This window comes from Dermatophagoides pteronyssinus, unplaced genomic scaffold (assembly GCF_027571235.1).
Source record: "Dermatophagoides pteronyssinus isolate colony J.1.1.1.1 unplaced genomic scaffold, Derpt_VIB-CSIC_2022.12 sq0016, whole genome shotgun sequence".
Taxonomy (NCBI): Eukaryota; Metazoa; Arthropoda; class Arachnida; order Sarcoptiformes; family Pyroglyphidae; genus Dermatophagoides; species Dermatophagoides pteronyssinus.
In genome coordinates, this window is record NW_027461540.1 from 778170 (window position 1) to 800511 (window position 22342).

General features: G+C 28.1%; 2 protein-coding genes and 1 long non-coding RNA gene across 13 annotated transcripts; 1 reads left to right on the plus strand and 2 right to left on the minus strand.

Moving 5' to 3' along the window:
• Positions 1-872: 872 nt before the first annotated feature.
• Positions 873-2349, minus strand: LOC142645627 (uncharacterized). The gene is made up of 2 exons (XR_012846715.1): positions 1436-2349; positions 873-1350 (listed from the first exon to the last, which is right to left on the minus strand). It is a non-coding gene; the product is annotated as an uncharacterized LOC142645627 (long non-coding RNA).
• Positions 1266-20935, plus strand: LOC113792184 (microtubule-actin cross-linking factor 1, isoforms 6/7-like). 11 transcript variants are annotated; one of them, XM_075822289.1, is made up of 17 exons: positions 1266-1404; positions 6452-6513; positions 6644-6730; positions 6860-7027; positions 7117-7209; positions 7281-7441; positions 7507-9051; positions 9116-9251; positions 9333-9632; positions 9761-9800; positions 9903-10810; positions 10940-12040; positions 12116-19030; positions 19092-19209; positions 19419-19558; positions 20094-20214; positions 20296-20935. In XM_075822289.1, exons 1-17 carry the CDS (start codon positions 1266-1268, stop codon positions 20538-20540), a joined length of 12279 nt encoding a protein of 4092 aa, XP_075678404.1. In that variant the 3' UTR covers positions 20541-20935. The 11 variants fall into 11 exon arrangements, 10 of the variants coding, with proteins under 10 accessions (XP_075678404.1, XP_075678402.1, XP_075678398.1 ...); XM_075822283.1 differs by lacking the exon at positions 1266-1404 and adding an exon at positions 2755-3142; XM_075822284.1 differs by lacking the exons at positions 1266-1404; positions 19419-19558 and adding exons at positions 2755-3142; positions 19825-19961.
• On the minus strand, positions 20901-22336 carry LOC113792186 (nuclear pore complex protein Nup54-like). The gene has a single exon (XM_027342090.2). It carries the CDS (start codon positions 22198-22200, stop codon positions 20950-20952), a length of 1251 nt encoding a protein of 416 aa, XP_027197891.2. The 5' UTR covers positions 22201-22336; the 3' UTR covers positions 20901-20949.
• Positions 22337-22342: the final 6 nt, after the last annotated feature.

Sequence of the window (22342 nt, forward strand, 5' to 3'; positions counted from 1 at the left end):
AATTTATCAGTTAAGAAATGTTTAAAAGGACATTCTCTTTTTTCTATTGTTTTGTTTCGATCAGTATCAATTCTCTCTCTCCCTCTCTTCATTGTTTTATTTAAAGGTTGAATTTTTTCATTCATTTTTTAAACAAAAAAAGAATGATAAGAGACAGAGATAATGAAATAGTAAATTATAATAGTTTCTTTCTCTATCAGATTTTTCTGTTTTTCTATCTATCTATTTATCGAAAAAAATGGGGGGGAGAGAGAATGAAATGAGAATGAATAATTTTTTTTCCTGTAGAAAAAAAAACTTTATTCAAAGCCATATTGGATCGATTGAATTGATTGATTGATTGATTGATTAATAAGATGAACAATTTTTTTATTGTTTTAAGCTTTTTTTAGAAAAAAAAATCAATCAAACGATTCGATTGTCATTATTATCATCATTGATTATCCATATCAACAGGTAGGTTTTATTGAAATAAGCAAAAAAAAAAAAAACGAAAAAAAAAATCAGCAACAAGTGATTTTTACCTGTTGTTGTTGTTGAAAAAAAAGTTACAGGCAATTGACGCTTGTCAAAAATTTCTCTCTCTCTCTCTCTCCCCCCTCAACAGAAAAAAAAATCTGATAAAAAATATCATTTTCAAAAAAAAAACTATTACAGTTACTCTACGTTTGTCGTTTGTCATTTGTTTTTTGTTTTTTTTTTTGCATAACCTAAATCTTTTATCTATTTATTTGTTTTGACTTTTTGCTACCTCAAATTGTTTTTTATTAATGTTTACTTTTTCTTTTTCTTTTTTGCTTTCAGATTCATTATCAACTTTGAAAATTTTTGAAAAAAAAATGAAGAATTCTGGTCAATCACACAGGCAACAATAACAATGTGAAATCTTTTTTTATTGATTTTCTTCTTCTTCAATTTTCTTTGGTTATTTGTGATATTTTTTGATTGTTAAACAAAACAAAGTTACAAAAGTGTATCCATTAAGACAATTTGGTAATTTTTTTCAAAATTTTCGACCACATTCTAGTCTATCTGATCTCAATCATCAACAACAACAACAACAAAATAATCATTATCATCATCACCGTTTTCATCATCATCATCATCAACAACATTTTCATTATCCTTATCAACGACAATTATCACCATCAATACGTTTATTACAATCAGAACAGAATCTTATTTCTAAAACAGCCCAAAATGATGATGATTATCAATCAAACCAAACACGAACAGCAAAATCATTACGTTCAAAATCATTTTCAATGTTTTATTGTAGTCTAGGTAATCATCGTTCAATGGATCAGAATTTGAATTCAAATGAATTAACAGAATGGTTACGTTTTCAACCTGTTTCAATATTACAATTAGATCAACCGGATCGTATTGTTTTATTTATTGCCGGTAAGTTTTTTTTATTTAAATTTTTACTTACTTTTTATTATTATATAAACTATATGATCAGATGATGATTTATAAGATAAATAACCATCATAAAAATTATCACATAATAATATTATTTTGTTTTATAATGATGATTACAAAAGTTCAAGAGAAAGGTTATTTTATTAATAATAATAATAATTTTTTATTATTACAGTCGTCCCTCGTACAACGCGGTTTTGTCGTTCCGCGTTGTATCGAAACCGCGTTGTACGAAATGAATGTAAAATAGAAGAAATGGCTCGTGTAGTATCGAAACCGTGTTCCGCGTAGTATCGAAACCGTGTTGTACGAGACCTACAAATAGTAGAAATATGGAAATTTGTACCGTGTTATATCGAGACCAAGCCATAGAACATAATTTTTTTTAATTTAATTATTTTGCGAATTCGATTTTTCAAAACCGCGTTGTATCGAAACCCTGACCGTGTTGTACGAGGGAAAACTGTATAATTTCGCAATTCTAGAACCGCGTTCTATCGAAACCGCGTTGTTCAAGTACCGCGTTGTACGAGGGACGACTGTAACATTTTTAATAACAAGTTTTTAACATTGCCAAACAACAATCAATGTGTTAAATGACAGTTAATATATTGACAATTGATTTCATTGCTAACGGATGTTGCAAGCTAGAAACAGAAAACAAACTGAAAGTTGTCAATATTTAATCAGTATAGTTATGTGGTGTTGGTGAACATAGTTCAGACATATAGGATTTGTTGTTGTTATTTGTTGTTATTATCATTTGGTTGCTGTTTAACAATTCTATCACCCAAAACAAACAAACAAATTGAATTTCTGAATAATTCATTAACAATATTAATAATAATAATAATAGATGATGATGATGGTGATGATGGTAATGATGATTGCCATGATACGTGTTAAAATTAATAATCAAAAAAAAAAAAAGAAAAAATTTGATAATAAATGATAATAAAATGTCAAACACACACACACACGCACATAGAGATCCTGATCAGATTTACTGATTTCAATCAGATTCAACCAAATCAATTTTTTTTATTACAACAATATTAATAATGGTGGTGATGATGATATCATCTTTTTTTTCTTTCACCTTTCTTTATTTTGTTTCGATGATGATGATAATTTAATACATACAAAAAAAATATTTAGTGATAAGATTTGTGATAAGATGATCCTCATTGCATTTTGTTTTTTTGCTTTGTTGTTCTTTGAAAATATGTGATATAAAATTTGTTTTGTTTTCTATCCATTTTGTTACTGATGAAATGATGAAATGATGATGTTATTTGTTATTGATGATAGTGTTTATTATAATAATAACTTATTATTATTATTATGGGCAATGTAGCCACCAATTTTGGTAAAAGATCATTACATGAAAATTATATTTCAGCTATAACATATTTATTATCCCATCATCATTGTAATCATCATCATCATAACAGTTGTTTAAGAATGTGGAATTTTTTAAAACGTATCGATGATGATGATAAATCATCATCGATAAATAATTCAACACAACGATTCGTTAATAAAAATAATGATAATCAAAAATATTTTCATTTAAATAAATTTCAAACTTTAAATTATAATAATAATAATAATAATAATAATAATAATGATAATAATTCATCATCATCATCACCACCGGAATTTTTTGGTATTAAATTAAATTCAGTGAAAAAATCTTCAAATGTTCATAAAAATGGTAAATGAATTTTTGTTTTTTTTTTAAATAATAAAGTGAAGTTGAGCAAACAAATTGTTCTTTAATGATTTATTTAGTCAAGTTAGGTTATCCACCCAAACCCTAAATCACATTAATCAACCTAACCTAACCTTAATCAGGTTATAAATTGTAAACGATGACCAAAAGATGGCGACTTGTATGACTAATTTGAATTTTTTCGAAATTTTTTAATTTGACATTCAAAAAGAATTTAATTACAAATCAAATGAATCGAATATTCATTTCATTTAAAGCGTAGGTAGATTTTGTGTGTGTGTGTTTGTAAAAAAAAGAATTACTTTTTTTGGTCATTATAACACACACACCAGGTAAATAAGTATGCTATTCTGCTTTCTCTTTGTGTATTTTTGTTTGAACTTTACCTTGAATTCAAATAATTTTTTTGGAGGCAAGGTGTTTTATTTTATTTTCGAAATTATTAATTTGTTGTTGTTGTTGTTTAGCATCAGTTTTTTATTCAGTTTTGTTTCGCTTTTCAATTTTTAATTTTCATTTTGCCGAAATTGTCCTTGTTTGTTGTTTGATCTCGAAAACGAAATCTGTTTTCTTGTCTTCGATTTCCATTTGATCGAATGGAATCTTTGCCTGAAAATAAAAATTTAAATTTTTATTGATTTGTCGTCGTTTTATATCGATTAATTTGTTTTGAGAAACTTTTTCTTTGAAAAACTTTGAAACAAAAAAAAATCTCACTTTTACTGATTTACCTTAAATGGTAATTCCTGTTGATGTGATTTTCCATCATCATCATCATCATCAACAACATTGTTTGACTGTTTATGGTATTTTGTGTGTGTCTACGAAGACGATGATAACATAACATTGGATGTTTGTTGTTGTTTGATGTCGATGTTGTCGATGATGACCATAATTGGAAATTGATCAACCACTTTCCCCATTATTATTATTATTATCATCGTTGTTGTTTTTTATTATTGTTTTTTTTCCAATGAAACGTGAAACATTTTTTTGTTTTGTTTTTGCGCTAAATTTTTTTGCGTTGGTTGAATTCCTTTAGTTGAAAATTTACCTTTATCAAAAAAAAAAATGTTCTATAAATATTCTCCAGGTAAACCTATAGGTGGCATGTGTGTGTATTTTCAAATAATTTTTCCTTTTTCAAGATCACATCATCATTATCATTGATGATAATTTGATGCGGAAAAAATCTGCCAAAAAAAAACCAAAAACTAAAACATATGGAACAATCAATAAATGAATGAAAAATTGAATTGAATCAACGAATTGCTCGTGCAAAATCAAGGCGGCATATAACCATTCCATTTTTGTTTTCGGCCTACAACAACAACAACAACAATAATAATTTTTTTCCCTCAAATACCACCATTGTTTGCTGGGGATGATAATAATAATAATAATTACCTTTTGGATAAAACGACGTTGTTGTTGTTGTTGTTGTTTTTTTCGCGTAAATGATATGCGTGTTTTCCGTCAAGCAATCCAGCATCGATCGATTTTTTTTGCATTTAAAATAGTTCAATTTGCACATCCACTATTGAGATGTTTTTTTTCTTTCCTCCCCCTCACTCTATTTTTGTTTTAGTTCTTTTTGACAAATATGTGTGAGAAAATGGCAGTTTTTCCCCCCACAGTAGACATGTGTTGTTGTTGTACAACAACACATGCAAATTGATAATCTAATTTGATTGGTGTGATAATAATACTGTAATGATAAAATTGATGTTTCTATAGCAAAAGATGAAATAACATGACATTTTCTTTTTTTTTCTCTCTCTCTCTCTTTTACACTTCTACTATTTATGCATCTACATTAGGATGTCTATTAAAAAAAACTTGTTGAATGTTGTTGTTGTTGTTGTTTTAGTTGATATTGATCACATAACAACAACAACAAAAATCATCTTGTAATTTCAATGTGTCACACACACACAAACACACACTTTTGATATATGCAACAAGTGGTATGGTGGTGTTTGTGTTTATTATTATTTATTGGGATGCTAGGAATTCTTTCTTTTATTTCTATTCGATTGATTGATTGATCAGAAAAAAGATTTTTTTTTTTTTTGGATTTTCTTCTTCTTTGAAACTTTCTCTTTCATTTCACAATAAACATCCAATAAAATCAATGCAAAATAGAAAAATTGACCAAATATAAACGAAACAACGAAAGCGAATAATCTTTTGTTGATTGTGGTAGTAGTTTTTTTTTTGTTTCTCTTTTTCTCAATTTGATTGATGCGGCAGTTTTTTGTTTGTTTTGTTTAAGAAAATCGATGGCCATTTTTCTGTTTTCTGTTTTGGTTAATCCATGGTTGTAACAAAATCCAATGATAATGATGTGTGTGTGTGTGTGGTAACTCCAACTAATAAATTCCAGACGAAGAAAAACCAAAACCAAGAAAAGAATTTTGTTTTTTGTGAATGAATGAAATTTTTCTTGTGAATGAAAATCACAACCCACACACACACAACAGGAAAAAATTTTTTTTGACCATCAAAGGATGTGTATGATGATGATGAACATCATTACCATTGTCAATGATGATCATCATCATTTACAACTTGATTTTTGATTGAATTCCAAAAAAAAAGTTTGTTTTAATGATCATCAATTCACTATCGTCGTAGTCGTCGTTGTCGTTTGTTTGTTTAAAATTTTTTTTTCTTGAATGTTTTGTGTGTCATCAATCAGGAAAAAAATTGTTATTGTGTGTGTGTATGTCGTGATTATCTTGATTCTTAATCTATACTGATAAATCAGATTGGATTTATTGATTTTTCATACTCATTTTTTTCATTATTATTATTATTATCTCCATCAATCAATCAACCAAATCAATCAATTAATTAATTAATTGCATCGATATTACTTAAACTAACAAAAATCAGAAAAAAAAATTTAAAAAATATCCCAAATATTTTTGTTTTTTGTGTTGTTTGAGCGTGTGTGTGCTTGTACGGGTGTTTTTGGTTTTGAAAAATTTTGAAATTTTTTGGTTTTGAAAATCCATTTTTGTAATCCAAATTGATAAATAAAAATGGAATATTATGAACATCATCACCATCATCATCATCATCATCAACAACAATATGATCATAATATGAATATGGAAGAAGCAGTAAAAGAATATGAAACTAGTGTTTATAAACATAAAGGCGTGTATCCTTATGTCATTCATTTAACCCACCATTTTCCCCACCATTCTATCATCAGATATTTATTGAATATTTCGATGTTTTTGAATTTTGAATTTTTTTAAATCTAATTTTTTTTCAATTTAGATGAAAGAGATGCAATACAGAAGAAAACATTTACCAAATGGGTTAATAAACATCTAATTAAAGTAAGTTTTTAAAGTTTTTTTCTTTCTTTCTTTTGTCATCATTTTCCTTGAAATATTTCACCAAAAAAATTGCTTGTTTCCCTTGTTGTTGTTAATTAATTAATTAACCCTAACTTTTTCTGTGTTAAAGTCTTATCTATCTATATCATCATCTTCATCTACATCATCATCTTTAATCAATTTCTGTGATAATCATCATACTACTAATAGAATTAATGTAATTTTTTTTCACTAATTCAACTAACTTTACTTTGCTTGATTTCATTTTTGCTGTTCAATGTTGCTAATTTTTTTCGTTTTTAATTTCTGTTTTTTCCAATAAACCAACCAACCAACTAAAAAAAAGGTAACCAAAGGTGTTGTCGATCTATTTGAAGATTTACGTGATGGTAATAATCTAATATCATTACTGGAAGTATTATCGGGTGAAACATTACCAAGAGAAAAAGGAAAATTACGTGTTCATCATTTACAAAATGTTCGAACATGTTTGAAATTTTTGGAAAATCGTAAAGTAAGTTTTTCCGGAAATTTTCTTTTATTTCCGGAAAATTTTTTCAAAAAAAAAAAAACAATTAAATAATCTCTTCCTTTAAACTATAGATAAAACTTGTAAATATTCGTGCCGATGATATTGTTGATGGTAATCCTAAATTAACATTGGGTTTGATTTGGACAATTATTTTGCATTTCCAAGTATGGTTTTTGTTTTCACCCACCAAAATCACCAATTTTACAATTATTTTTTTTTCTTCTTCAAAATTTAGCTATCGGATTTGATTATATATGATGATACAATATCATTTAAAGAAGCATTATTAAAATGGGCTAGAAAAACAACACAAGGTTATCCAGGTGTTAATGTTACAGATTTTACACATAGCTGGAAAGATGGTTTAGCATTCAATGCTATTTTACATCGTAATCGGTATGAATTTTATGAAAAAATTTTTTAACCAAAAAAAAACTAATAATGATTACACACACACACAGACCGGATCTACTTGATTATCGTTCATGTCGTTCACGAACGGCAATTGAAAATTTGGACAATGCATTTACAATTGCTGAAAATGATTTAGGTGTAACAAAATTATTGGATCCAGAAGATGTTTATTGTTCACAACCGGATGAAAAATCCTTAATAACATATATATCATCATTATATGAATTATTTCCCGAACCACCAGAAAATAATCCATTATTAGATAAAGAACGTTTGAAACGTATTGATGAATATAAAACAGCTGCAAAACGTTTAGTTAAATGGATTGATGAAAGTTGCCATCGATTAAGTGATCGTACATTTAGTCCATCATTGAATGAAATGAAAAGAATTCAAGAAGAACTGTATCGTTTTCGTTCAGAAGAATTACCACCACGTTTCAAAGATAAACAACATTTATGTGAATCATATAAACAAATTCTTGAAATGGCATTAGCATTACCAGTACGTATTGATGATGAATTAAAACCTGAAAGTATTGAACGACAATGGAAAGAAATGCTATTAGCTTATCAAGAACGTGATCGTGATATTAAAGATTATATGTTACGATTAGAAGATCTAGAACATTTGGCTAATAAATTACGAAAAAATATTCGTGAATGTGACCGTAAACTTACTGATATTGAATATGCAATTGTTGATCTACAAAAACGTATACAACATTCCACCGATTTACCAATTGAACAAACAATCGAACAAATACAAAAAGAGCTTAAATTTGAAGAAAAACGTTTAAATACAATGATTAATGATGCAAATTATTTAATTGATCAACATTATCCAGAAGCAAAAGAACTTTATGAACAAGTAAAATTATTATTGGAAAGATATCAAACATTAAATATGGAATTTAATGAACGAATATTTGGTGCATTACAAGATAAATCCATACAACAAATTCATCAAGTATTTGCTGATTATGTTTCAGCATTATTAGCTAAATTACGTGAACAGGAAAAGAAAATTTTACGAAAATTACAAGAACCAATACCAAGAAATATTCAGGATATTGATCGATTGATTGTTGAACATAAAGAATTTGAAATTGAAACCAGACAATTTGAATCAGATGTTGAAAAGGTGAAACGTGAATATGCAAAATTACCAACTCGAAATGCTGGATCACAATCAAAATTTGAAACATTAATAGAATTATGGCAAAATATATGGAAATATTCGGATAGTTATGTTCAACAATTGGATGCTATACGAATAATTTTGTTGGATATTCAGGATGCAACAAATATGATTTGTGAATTGGAACGTGGATTATCCGAATCACCTGATATGCCTGCCGATATTGAACATGCACGAATAATATTCGATGACATACGTCGTATTCATTCCAAAGTTATTAAACACCAAAGTAGTTTTGAAAAATTATTATCAAATGTATCGAAAATTCGTAATATTGTTGAACGTAATCGACCACAAAGACCGGGTAAACATCCTGATATTGATCAACTTGAATCGGATGTTAAAATATTAAATCGAAGATGGGAAGATATTGCAACACAATCAATGGAAAGGTAATGTTATTTTGTTTTGTTTTTGTAATCAAAAATGCGTAATACGATTTTTTTGTTATTTCAGAATTAAATCATTGGAAACCTGTACAGAATTATTGAATGTTTATCGTACAAAAATGTGTAAAGAACAGGAATGGCTAAAACAAATGAATCATAATGTCGATGATTTTGTACGTCGTAAAGAGTTGAAAAATGCCAAGGTAAAAAACATTTGATAAAATTTTGTTGAAATCTTTACTAAAAATCATGTTGAATTTTTTTTTCTTTTTAAAAACTATTAGCAACTTTATGAAGAAGCATCATCGCATAAAATATCGATCGAAGATACAAATCATTTAGGTGTTCGATTTATGAAAGAAGCAAAAATTTATGATTTAAAATTGAAAAATTATCGTGAAAAAATTGATGAATATCATCATACAGGTATTGATGCTACAACAAAACGATCAAAAATTATAAGCGGAATCGATTGTGTTGAACAAGAACTAAAACAACTCAATAATGATTATGCTGAACTTTTGAATCGTATACTTGGCCTTTTGAATCAATTACAAGATGATGATTCAAAATTAAGAGAATTTGTAAGTTTAAAAATCAATCAAATTTATCATTTTTTTTTTGTTTTAATTTTTGATATAAAATTTTCACTTATCCTTTATTCTTAATCATTTTTTAAAATTCAATTTAATCTAATTAATCTTGATTGTAGCCAACGACTGTTACTATCAAAACTTTTGAACAATTTCCAGGTATATTTATTTCTCTAATTTATTTTTAAAAAAAAAAAATCTTTCTGAAATTCTACTTTTTTTTATCTTTTTCAAATAACAATAATTCTACTAATTTTAAAGTTGATGAAATTGATAATAATCAATTCAATAATAATAATAATACAACTACGACAACAATTTCATTTACTAATCATCATCAACATCCATTAACATTAAAAAAATATCAACAAAAAATAACAACAGCAACTGTTTCAAATATACCAATCAATGAACAACATGAATGTAAAAATTTAAATATTTCAACATTAAATCTGATACAAGATTTTGAATCAAAAAAATTAAAAGATAATAACGATAACGATGATAATGATTTAACCGAAATAATTGTCAATCGTATCTATGAAACTGATGTACAGAATAAAACATTTATATTGAGAAAATCTTCTCGTAGTCATATTGATAATGTGAAAACTGAAGAATCAATGATGGAAGATGATAATGATGATTACAAACAAATTGATGATATTGTTATGATTGATCGATTGGAACCAATCGTACGATTATCATGTTCATCCGATGTTCAACATTATCATCCACATATAAGTCGTGCATTTACTTCAAATGATGATGATGATGATTATCAAATGAATTTACCATCATCTCATCATCATCATAAAGATAATGATGATCCACAAATACAAATCATATCCGAAAACATTCCATTTAATGTGATAAACAATATAACAACAACAACCACATCAACAAGAATGATGATGATGACGACAAAACCATTATATTCTGCAAATAATGATAATCATTTTAATAAAAATTTGTGTTCAACAACTAATAATTCTGCTATTACTTCTACTACTACATCTTATCATTTATCTGATTCTTTACCTATTGATGATACTATTTCTATTGAATCATTTCCATTATTAACAAATGATGATAGTGATAAAAATAATAATAATAATAATAATGTTTCATTACAAACAATAATGGAATTTAATCCTAATGTTGTTCAGGTGAGAAATTAACCCTAATTAATAATAATTTCCCTAAATCCTTTTTTTTGTCTTAAATCTGTCCTGGTTGTTTAATTTTTGTTGTTGAATTTTTAAACAAATTTTATAATTTTTCTCTTCACACAATAGCATGAATTGGCTGATGAATTTTTACGTTGGTTAAGTCAAAAAGAAAAAATCATTTTGAAATTGGAACCAATTTGTTCTGAACCACAAAAACTTTCCGTACAATTACAACAAACACAACAATTGACGGAAGAATTTGTTGCACATAGTCCAATGTTGAATAAAATTGATAAATTTGCTGATTCACTTATGGAACGTTTAGATCGTACTGATCAACAATTTCGTTCGATACAAGAAAAACAACAAACAATTCATGATAAATGGAATAAATTAACAAATATTCTAGCTGAACGTGAAAAAAATTTATTAGCCGTTAAAGATGCAGCAAATGAATTTCAAAATAAATATGATCGTTTAATGGCTGCATTGCATAAAATTTCCGATGATTTTTCCAATATTGTTAATTCGGGTGCTGATGGTGATGAACAACTATTGAAATTATCACATTTGGAAGAATCATTAGAATCACAACGACCCAATTTGGCTGATTGTGATCGTTCATGTCAAAAACTTTGTGAATTACTTACGGATAATGGATCGAAAAATGAAGTACGCGGAAGGGTTGATGGATTGAGAAAATTTTACGATGATTTAAGCCAAAAAATTAGCGATAAAAAAGCTGAATTGCAATCATCATTGAAAGCGGATAAAGATTTCTTTTTCAATTGTAATGCAATTCAAGATTGGTTACGTACTATGCAAAATAAATTATTAAAAGAATTTAAAGTATCAGCTATACATGAAAAATTACTTAAACAAGTTGATCAATTTGAACCACTTTATCGTGAATGTTTGGATAAAGAACATGAAATTCATATTCTTATACAAAAAGGTGAAGAATTACAGCGACAATTTAGTCGACCAAATGATCAAAATCAAATACAAATGAAAATGGATCAAATGAAACGACAATATAATCAATTGAAAACAGAAGCAACTGCACAGCATACAAAATTACAAAAATGTTTAGATATTAGTACAAAATATCGTGATGCATTGAATGCTTTTCTACCATGGTTATCACAAGCTGAAAATCGTTTAGAACAATTCGTTGGATTGGTATTGACTAAACAACAAATGGAAAAAATGATGCGCGATATTCAGGTAAGAAAAATTCTGAATGTTTTTTTTAAGTTTTTTGGATTTTCATTATTTTTTGTTTGTTTCACCAAAATACAGGCCCTTAAAAATGACATTTCACGACACAATCAAGATTTTGAAACAATCTGTTCATTGGGTGAAAATCTTATTCAAACAGCTGATATTGATACGGAAGTTATTCGTGAACAATTGAATGAATTGAAAAAACGTTGGAATAATTTACAACGTAATGTTGATAATAAACTTCAAGAAATTGAAAATTTATTACAAAAATTAAATAATTATGATGATAAATCAAGAGATTTAAATCAAGGTTTGAATCGTTTGGATGATAAACTTAAACAATTGAATGATAAAGATCCAAAACAATTGGAAAAACTTGAATCATTAATGGATGATTCGAAAAAATTGGCAGATGATTTAGATCAATTGAAAAAAATTGGTAATAAAATTATTGATGATGCTGGTCCGGATGCTGATTCAAAACCAATTCGTGATGATTTGAAAAATTTTGATGATCGTTATAATACATTGAATAATAATCTGGCTGATAGACATCGTAATCTTCAAAAAGTATCAGGTGCTATGCAAAAATTCAATGAAGATCTATCAGCATTACAAAAAGATTTGTCAGCATTGGATGAACGATTGGATAAAATGTCACCAATTGGTAGAAAAATTCCTGTCGTACAAATGCAAATTGAAGAAATGAAAGAATTTAATATAAAATTATCAAAAGTTTATAATAATCTTCGTCAAGCTGATCAAACATGTGATGATTTAATTGCAAAAGGATTTGCTATCGATCCTATTGGTATTCGTAATCAATTAGATAATTTACATCGAAAATATGAACGAATTAAAGAACGTAGTGATAATCGTTTAGAAAATCTTCAGGATATTTTAAATCAATTAAAACAATTTAATGATCATATGAATCAAAATATGAAAAATATTAAAGATTTATTGAAAGAAATTGATAATTTTCGTCCGATTAGTCGTGATGTTGAAACAATCAGACAACAGCAAAAAGAATTACAAATGTTTGTACAGAATCGTTTAGAACCATTAAAACAACAAATTGATGAAGTAAATCGACAAGGTAATGATCTGATACAATCAGCATCACATGGTGTTGATGTTAGCCAAGTGGAAAATGATTTGGAAAAACAAAATGAAACATGGAATAATTTGAAAGCAAAAGTACAGGAACGAGAAAAAAATTTGGAAGCTGCTTTTCTACAAGCCGGTAGATTTGAAGATGCACTGCGTAATGTTGAAAAATGGCTTACTGAAACTGAAGAAATAATGGCTAAACAAAAACCACCATCATCGGATTATGTTGCGCTAAAAGCACAGATTCAAGAACAAAAATATTTGAAAAAAACATTAACCGATCGTCAAGAAAGTATTGATAATCTACAAGAACTTGGTCGTGCATTAATGTTAAATGTTGATCGAATGGAACGAAATCAAATTGAAAAACAATTAGCCGATGTTAATCGTCGTTTTAATCGTCTGCTTGATTTATGTAATGAACGAATGAAAATTCTTGATGAAATTTTACCATTAGCAAAAGAATTTTCCGAAAAAATTGTTCCATTACAAGAATGGCTTGAATCAAGTGTACGAAAATTAACAACATTGCAAGCATTTTCAATCGAACCAAATAAATTGAATCGACGAATCAGTGAACATCAATCATTTCATCAGGATGTTATTAGTAGACAAAAAGATTTTAAGAATCTATCCAATATTGCACAACGTTTAATTCATTTGATTCGTTCGGATGATGAAGGAAAATTAATTGCCGATAAATTATCGGAAGTTATTGAAAAATATGCAAAATTAGTTGAAGATAGTGATGATCTACAGAAAACATTACATAATGCATCCATACAAATTGAAAAATTTTTAAATGATTTTGATAAACATTCAAAATGGATTACAGATTTCGAAACACGTATGCAAAAACATAAAATTCTTAATGTTCAATTGGATAAACTTAAAGATCAATTGAATGATTTGGAAATGATCGATCGTAATATACAATCATATGAACGTGAAATTAATGAATTTATTCATAATGGTCAACAATTAGCAAAACAATATTCAACAAATGATTCAATGTTTATCAGGCAAAAAGTTGAAATGATTCAAAATAAATTCAATGATTTACGGCAAATTATTAATGATAAATTGGAACAGATTCGAGCTTCGATGAATTTAGCACAAAAATTCTATTCCAATTTGGATGAATTAAATGAATGGATGAATATGGCTGAAAATCGTTTGAATCAATTAGATTCATTACCAATTGTACAACAAAATGAAATTATTGATAATTTAGAATCTGAAATTCAACCAAAACGTCGATTATTAGATTCCATCAATAATTTGGGTACGGAATTTGCACGTACAAGTCCTGGTCAAGGATCATCCATTATAAATGGTTTAATATCAAAATGTAATAAACGTTTTGATTCAATTGTTGATCAATTACAACGTAAAAGTGAAAAATTACGTTTAATACGTGAACAAAATGAAGCATTAAATATTGATATTGATGAATTGTTTGATTGGTTTCGTGATGCTGAACGGCAATTGTTGGAATCTGAACCGATTACATCAAATTTGGATCAATTATTAATATTATTACGTGAAACAAAATCATTGAATGATGATATTAATCAACAAAAATTACGTGTACGTGAAATTGTTAATAAAGTAAAAAAATTGATGCGTGATTCAACAATGGTTAATGATGAATTGATAAATATTGATCATAAAACAGATGAACTGAAAGATTTAGCCAATAATGTTTCACAATTATGTCAAGATCGTTTACAACAAATTGAACATACAATACCATTGGTTGAACATTTTTTCGATACACATTCAGAAATTCAACAATTTTTAGATGAAATTGAATCAGAAGTTCAAATGTTATTACAACCATCAATTTATGTTGAACAAATACGTAAACAACAAGAAACAACAAAACGTCTGATACAATCGCTGAAATCAAATAAATCATTATTTGAACGTTTGAATAAAACTGGTGATGAATTGTTGGAAATGTTACAGAAAAAATCTGATATTCAACAAATAAAACAAATCATGTCCGATGATAATGATCGTTATAATCGTTTGAAAAATCTATTACGTCAACGGCAACAAGATTTAGAAAATGCTCTGCAACAAACATCATTGTTTGCTGATAAATTGGATGGTATGTTAAATGCATTAAACAATACAGCTGATCAATTGAAAAATGCTGAACCAATATCGGCACATGTTCCGAAAATTCAAGAACAAATTGGTGATAATAATGCTATATTGGATGATTTGAAAAAACGTGAAGATGCATTTAATGCAGTAAAAAATAATGCAAAAGAAATTATTGGTAAAGCTGGCCGATCGGATGAACCAGCCATACGTGATATTAAAAATAAATTAGATCGTTTGAATGATCTTTGGAATGATATTAATCGTATGGCAAATGAACGTGGTGATTGTTTGGATGATGCATTAAAATTAGCTAAACAATTTTGGAATGAATTGAATGATGTAATGCGTGCAATTAAAGATTTAGAAGATCAATTGGAATCACAAGAACCACCAGCAGTTGAACCGGAAAAAATTCAAAGACAACAATCATTACTTTCGGAAATTAAACATGATATGGATCGTACACGGCCACGTTTAGAACAATGTAAACAAGTTGGTAAAAATTTGATTAAAGTTTGTGGTGAACCTGATCGTCCTGAAGTACGAAAACAAATGGAAGATTTGGATAGTGCATGGGATAATGTAACCAGTTTGTATGCAAAACGTGAAAAAAATCTAATCGATGCAATGGAAAAAGCAATGGAATTTCATGAAAAAATGAGAAATTTATTGAAATTTTTGGATGATGCTGAACAAAAATTTCAACAACTTGGTCCAATTGCAGCCGATATTGATCAGGTTAAAAAACAGATAAAAGAATTGAAAAATTTTAAAAATTGGGTCGATCCACATATGGTTGATGTTGAAACATTAAATCGTATGGCACATGAATTATTAGATCGTGTACCAAGTAATCAAGCAAAAGGTATACGTGAATCAATTAATGATATTAATAAACGATGGAAAATATTATTAAAATCAATTGGTGATCGACAAAGTGATTTAGATAATGCATTATTAAAATTAGGACAATTTCAACATTCATTAAATGAATTACTGGCATGGATTGATAAAATGGAAAAAATATTGGATGAAAGTGGTAGAATTTATGCTGATCCACAAGTTATTGAAGTTGAATTGGCAAAACATAAAGTATTATTGAATGATATTAATGCACATCAAACAAATGTTGATTCATTAAATCAAGTTGGTCGACATTTAATTGATTCAGAAATAGGTTCGGAAAATGCTCGAAATACTAAAACGAAATTAAATCATTTAAATCAACGTTGGAATCAATTAATCGATAAAGCTAATGGTCGAACAAATGAATTGGAAGAATGTTTACGAAAATCACAAATGCTTGCACAAGAAATTCAAGATATGCTTGCTTGGTTAAATGAAATGGATCAATTGATTAGTACATCAAAACCAGTCGGTGGTTTGCCTGAAACCGCACGTGAACAATTGAATCGTTTTATGGAAATTTATAATGAATTAGATATGAATCGTCATAAAGTTGAAACATTATTACAAAATGGTAATGATTATGTATCGAAAGCAGTGGAAGGACAAGCTGTACATTTACAACAAAATCTTAAAAATTTACAAAATAAATGGGAAAATCTATTGAATCGTGCAAATGATCGAAAAATTAAATTAGAAATTGCATTGAAAGAAGCAACAGAATTTCATGAAGCATTACAAGAATTTGTTGATTGGTTAACATCGGCTGAAAAATATCTTGCATCATTACAACCGGTTAGTCGTGTATTGGAACATGTTTTGAAACAAATTGAAGAACATAAACAATTTCAAAAAGATATTGGTATACATCGTGAAACAATGTTGAATTTAGATAAAAAAGGAACACATTTAAAATATTTTAGCCAAAAACAAGATGTTATTTTGATAAAAAATCTATTATCAAGTGTACAATTACGTTGGGAAAAAGTACTGACAAAAACAGCTGAACGTGCTAGAAATTTGGATCATGGTTTTAAAGAAGCAAAAGAATTTCATGATTCATGGTCTGATCTGATAACATGGTTAGATGATGCTGAACGAACATTAGATAGTATTGAACCAATGGGTAATAATCCTGATCTGATTAAACAAACATTATATCGTCATAAAGAATTTCAACGACAATTAGGTGGTAAACAATCAATGTATGATTCAACAATACGTTTTGGTAAAAGTTTAAAAGATAAAGCACCAAATGAAGATGGACCAATTTTACAGGATATGTTGGATGAATTGAAAAATAAATGGAATGCTGTTTGTCAAAAATCCGTTGATAAACAACGTAAACTTGAAGAAGCTTTGTTGTTTTCTGGTCAATTTAAAGATGCAATACAAGCATTGATTGAATGGCTGGAAAAAGCTAAACAAATATTAGCATTTGATCAACCTGTACATGGTGATTTGGATACTGTAAATCAATTACAAGATGATCATAGAAATTTTATTGATGATTTTAAATCACGTGAAAAAAATATGCAATTTGTACGGAAAACAGCTGCCGATTTGATGAAATCAGCAAATCCAGAAGATGCGCGACAAATCGGACGGCAAATGGAAATATTGGAAGAAAAATGGTTGGAAATTGAAAAAATGATGCAACAAAAACAACAACGTTTAGATGATGCATTGAAAATGGCAAATCAATTACATAAAGCTGTACATCAATTACTTGGTTGGCTATCGGATGCTGAACTTAAATTACGTTTTGCTGGTCCATTACCTGATAATGAAGATATTGTTCAACAACAAATTCGTGAACATGAAAATTTCATTCGTGAAATGCAACAAAAAGAATTGGAAAAAAATTCAACATTAAATTTAGCAAATGAAATATTACAATTATCACATCCAAATGCATTACCAGTGATAAAACATTGGATAACAATTATACAATCACGTTGGGATGAAGTTGAATCATGGGGTAAACAACGTGAAAAACGTCTAAATGATCAATTAAAATCAATGAAAGATGCATCAGAATTATTAAATGAATTAGATCAATGGTTATCAACAACTGAATCAAATCTAAATGAATTAGAAATACAACCATTACCTGAAGATATAATTGAATTGGAAAAATTAAATGATAATCATCAACGTTTAATTGATGATTTAAATGATAAAAAAGTTGATGTTGAATTTATAATAAAAACTTATTCATCGAAAAAACCACAATCATCATCGACAAAAGAACGAATATCATCTAAACAACGTTTGTATGGTTATAGTACAAAACAAACAACAAAAACACAATTTGAACCAGAAATTAATAATCCAAAAGCTAATCATATGTTGGATAAATGGCATTCAGTTTGGCGTTTAGTATCCGATCGTATGAAACGTTTAAAAGATGGTTTAAATTATAATCGTGAAATGGAAAAAATGAAACATTTTGATTTTGATGAATGGCGTAAACGTTTCTTATTTTTTAATGATCATCGTAAAGCAAAATTATTAGATTTTTTCAAACGAATTGATCGTAATAATGATGGTCGTGTTAGTCGTTCAGAATTTATTGATGGTATTTTACATTCACGTTTTGGAACGAATCGTTTAGAAATGGAAACTGTTGCCGATATATTCGATATAAATGGTGATCGTTTTATTGATCAAAAAGAATATTTGGATACATTAAGGCCAGATAAAGGTGATGGTGGTCAATCATCATCATCAGCAGCAGCAGCTGAATCAAAAAGTGAATCAGAAATGATACAGGATGAAGTTCAACGATTAGCTGATCAATGTACATGTATTGAACGTTATAAAGTATATCGTATTGGTGAAGGAAAATATAGGGTAAATAATTTTTTTGAAATGAATTTACAAAACTTTTAACTTTTTTTTCAAAATCATTCAGTTTGGTGATTCACAAAAACTTCGTTTAGTTCGTATATTACGTAGTACGGTTATGGTACGTGTTGGTGGTGGTTGGGTATCATTAAGTGATTTTCTTCTCAAACATGATCCATGTCGAGGTAAGCAAGCCCGAAAAAAAAATCTTCATTCAATGATGGTCTTGTTTAATTTTGTTTTTGAATTTTTTGATTTTGATTTTTTGATTTTGATTTTTTTTTTTCGTTAAATTGCATGAATTTGATTGAAATTTCCCTTTCCTCATTGATTTGAAATGAATGAATGGCTTCGAATCTCCATTTAAAAAAAAATCCATATCCAAAACCAAAAGCCAAAGGTCGTACTAATGTAGAATTACGTGAACAATTTGTGCTTGCCGATAGTGTAAGAGGTCAATCAATGACACCATTTAAATCTAAATCGCCATTTCAATCAGATGGTTCAATAACGATGACTGGTCCAATTTCGAAGGTATTTTGTTATTTTTTTAAAAAAGAAACAACAAAGAAACTGTATTCTGTCCTTGTATTCTGTGTTTCTTTCATCTTAAATTTTCTTTTTCTTTTTTCAATTTGATTTGACCATCAAAAAATTGACCATGTGCTTATCTAATTAATCTTAACCAAACTTAAGCTTTTCTAACCACCATAACTTTGTTTCTTTCTTTCTTTCTTTAAAAAAAATTTCTTCTTATCCCATCCTTATTTGTGCTGCCAAATCAATTTTTTTAAAAAAAGATTGCTTTTTTGAATATTGTGGATGTTTACCGGTACAAACTACTACTAATAATATTCTACCATATGGTTTCATCTATCAACCACTTATATATGATAATAATTCAAAAATTCCTGTACCAAAAACAACAAATTTTTTGGTAAATCTTATATGTCTCAAAAATCTTTTTCTTTGTTTCCTTTTTTTCAACAACAATTCTTTATTGTTTTTCATTTTTTTTTTTGTTTTCACGAATTTGATTTTTTTTATGTTTTTTTTACATATTTGTTAGATCCGAGAAAAAACCGAACGGAGTATGCCTATGTCTCAAACTTATCGTTATGGAGGATCTAGTGGTTTGATGGATGATCATGATGATCCAATACGATCACGTTCACGTACACGTATAACTCGTAAGTTTGTGTTTGTTTGTTTTTTTTTCGACTTCAAATTGATTTTAAAAAAAAAAATTTCCATTTACTAAACGAATGTAGCAACGAATAGCCGACCAACAAGCCGTTCAGGATCGAATCATTCATCAAGTCAACCACCAAGTCGTACTGCAAGCGATATGTCAACCGGTAGTATTGAAGGTTATAAATTAGGATCAAGAAAAAAAAGTAGTGGCTTAAATGGTTCATCACCAATTGGTCGACCAACAACAACAACATCATCATTCAATCGTGCATCATCATTTACAAAACAATCATCACCGATTGGTCCACGATGGAATATTTGAATGAAAATCAAATCAAATGAAAACGAAACAAAATTCCAAATATTATGATTACGACGACAACGACGACAAATGACGACTATTTTTTATGACACAACAACAACAACAACAAAAAAACAAACTAAAAAATGACAATACCTGATATGCAACTAATTCTAATTAACTAAAATAACCTAGTCTCTCTCTCTCTCTCTCTTTTTTACTTACCATATTATAAATAACCGAAACATAAACATAACGACAAAACAGAGAATTCTACCGACTACCGACAATTTTGTATTAACCATAAATTTTTGATTGATGATATTTTTTTATATTTATTTTTTTTTTATAAAAATGTTATTTGTTTTTAAATATAAGTAATAATAATAAAAATACAACCTATTCATCAGTATTAATACAGATGTTCCGATTATCCTAGAAATTTTTTGATATCTTGAATATCTTTTTTTAATATTTCAACCAAACTCATTATACCACGATTTTCTTCATTTAAAAATTGTTGATATTCATTTATACTTGATTTATCGAATGATATTTTACTAATTAATGGATTTTGACATTGCATTTGCCGTAGCTGTGACATTAGTTCATTCAAACATCCTTGAAATTTTGTCGGTACATTGAGTTCGGCTTGAATAGCTTCAAGATCGGCACGTAATTTATCTTCTTCAGCTTGAATTGGCATTGTACGTTTACGTTGTACTTCTTGTGAAATCATTTTACGTAATACACGAAATGAAAGATTATCATGTTTACGACGACATTCTTCGAATTTTGCTTTAAATTGTGAAATATTACTTTCCAATGTTGAAACATTATCCATCATTTGTTTTAATCGAAGTTGTTGTTGATGAATTTCTTTTTCCTGTAATTTAAATCGATGATTTAAAGCTTTAAAACCGATAAGTGGTACCGGTATAAATCGTTGTGGATCAGGATTTTCTAATTTCGCTTGTTCCCAAATTCGTTCATCAATACCTTTTGGTGGTACGCTTAGATAGGCTTCAATTTCTTGTTTTGATAATGAAGTAAATATAATTTCAATAAAACTATCGATAAAAATTTGATTTAATTGTTGTTTCGATTGTGGTTGATTAAAATGATTACGTAATTGAATATCGGGTATCATTTTTCCGCTAATATTTTCAGTGACCATAATCGCTATTAATGCTCTGTTATCGGGTAATATAGTTTTCAATTCAAGTTTTACCTGATGATTTTGACCGATAATTTGTTTAAAATTTTGTTCATATTGAACTAAATTTGTACGCAATTGTTGTTCATCATTATATCGGATAAGGAAAAATAATTTTTCTTCCAAATTTTTTTCCTCCGAATAGGAAATTGTTTTGAAACGATTAAATGAATCAGTTTCATTCAATTCATATGGTATATTGAATGCCGAATAATATGCTTTACCAGTACCCCAAAATGCTTGTATCTGATTAAACAAACCAATAATATTATCACGTTCATCATTAAAAATTTTCGGCATAAATAATGATGTTAATGGAACATTTTGCTGTTGTTGTTGTTGCATTTGTTGTTGCTGCTGCTGCTGCAGTTGCTGTTGTTGTTGTTGTTGAAATTGTTGTTGCATATTCATTCCAGGATTAGTGGCAAAATTAAAATTACCGGATGAAAAATTTGATTGAGCCATGATTATTATCAATCGATCCAATTCGATCAATCAAAATTCGAATGAATATCAAAATCACGTGTGAAACAAAACAAAAAAAAATGCTTCATAAACAACGTTACTGAAACAATTGGCGCTAATAATTTTTATCGCGCTCTCTTTT

Excerpts from the sequence above, each read along its gene's own strand:
- LOC113792184 (XM_075822283.1), top strand. The coding sequence starts at position 2,770 with ATGGGCAATGTAGCCACCAATTTTGGTAAAAGATCATTACATGAAAAT. Across the intron at positions 9,801-9,902 it reads AACTTTTGAACAATTTCCAG|TTGATGAAATTGATAATAAT; the intron begins GTATATTTATTT and ends CTAATTTTAAAG. Across the intron at positions 10,811-10,939 it reads TTAATCCTAATGTTGTTCAG|CATGAATTGGCTGATGAATT; the intron begins GTGAGAAATTAA and ends TTCACACAATAG.
- LOC113792186 (XM_027342090.2), bottom strand. The coding sequence starts at position 22,200 with ATGGCTCAATCAAATTTTTCATCCGGTAATTTTAATTTTGCCACTAAT.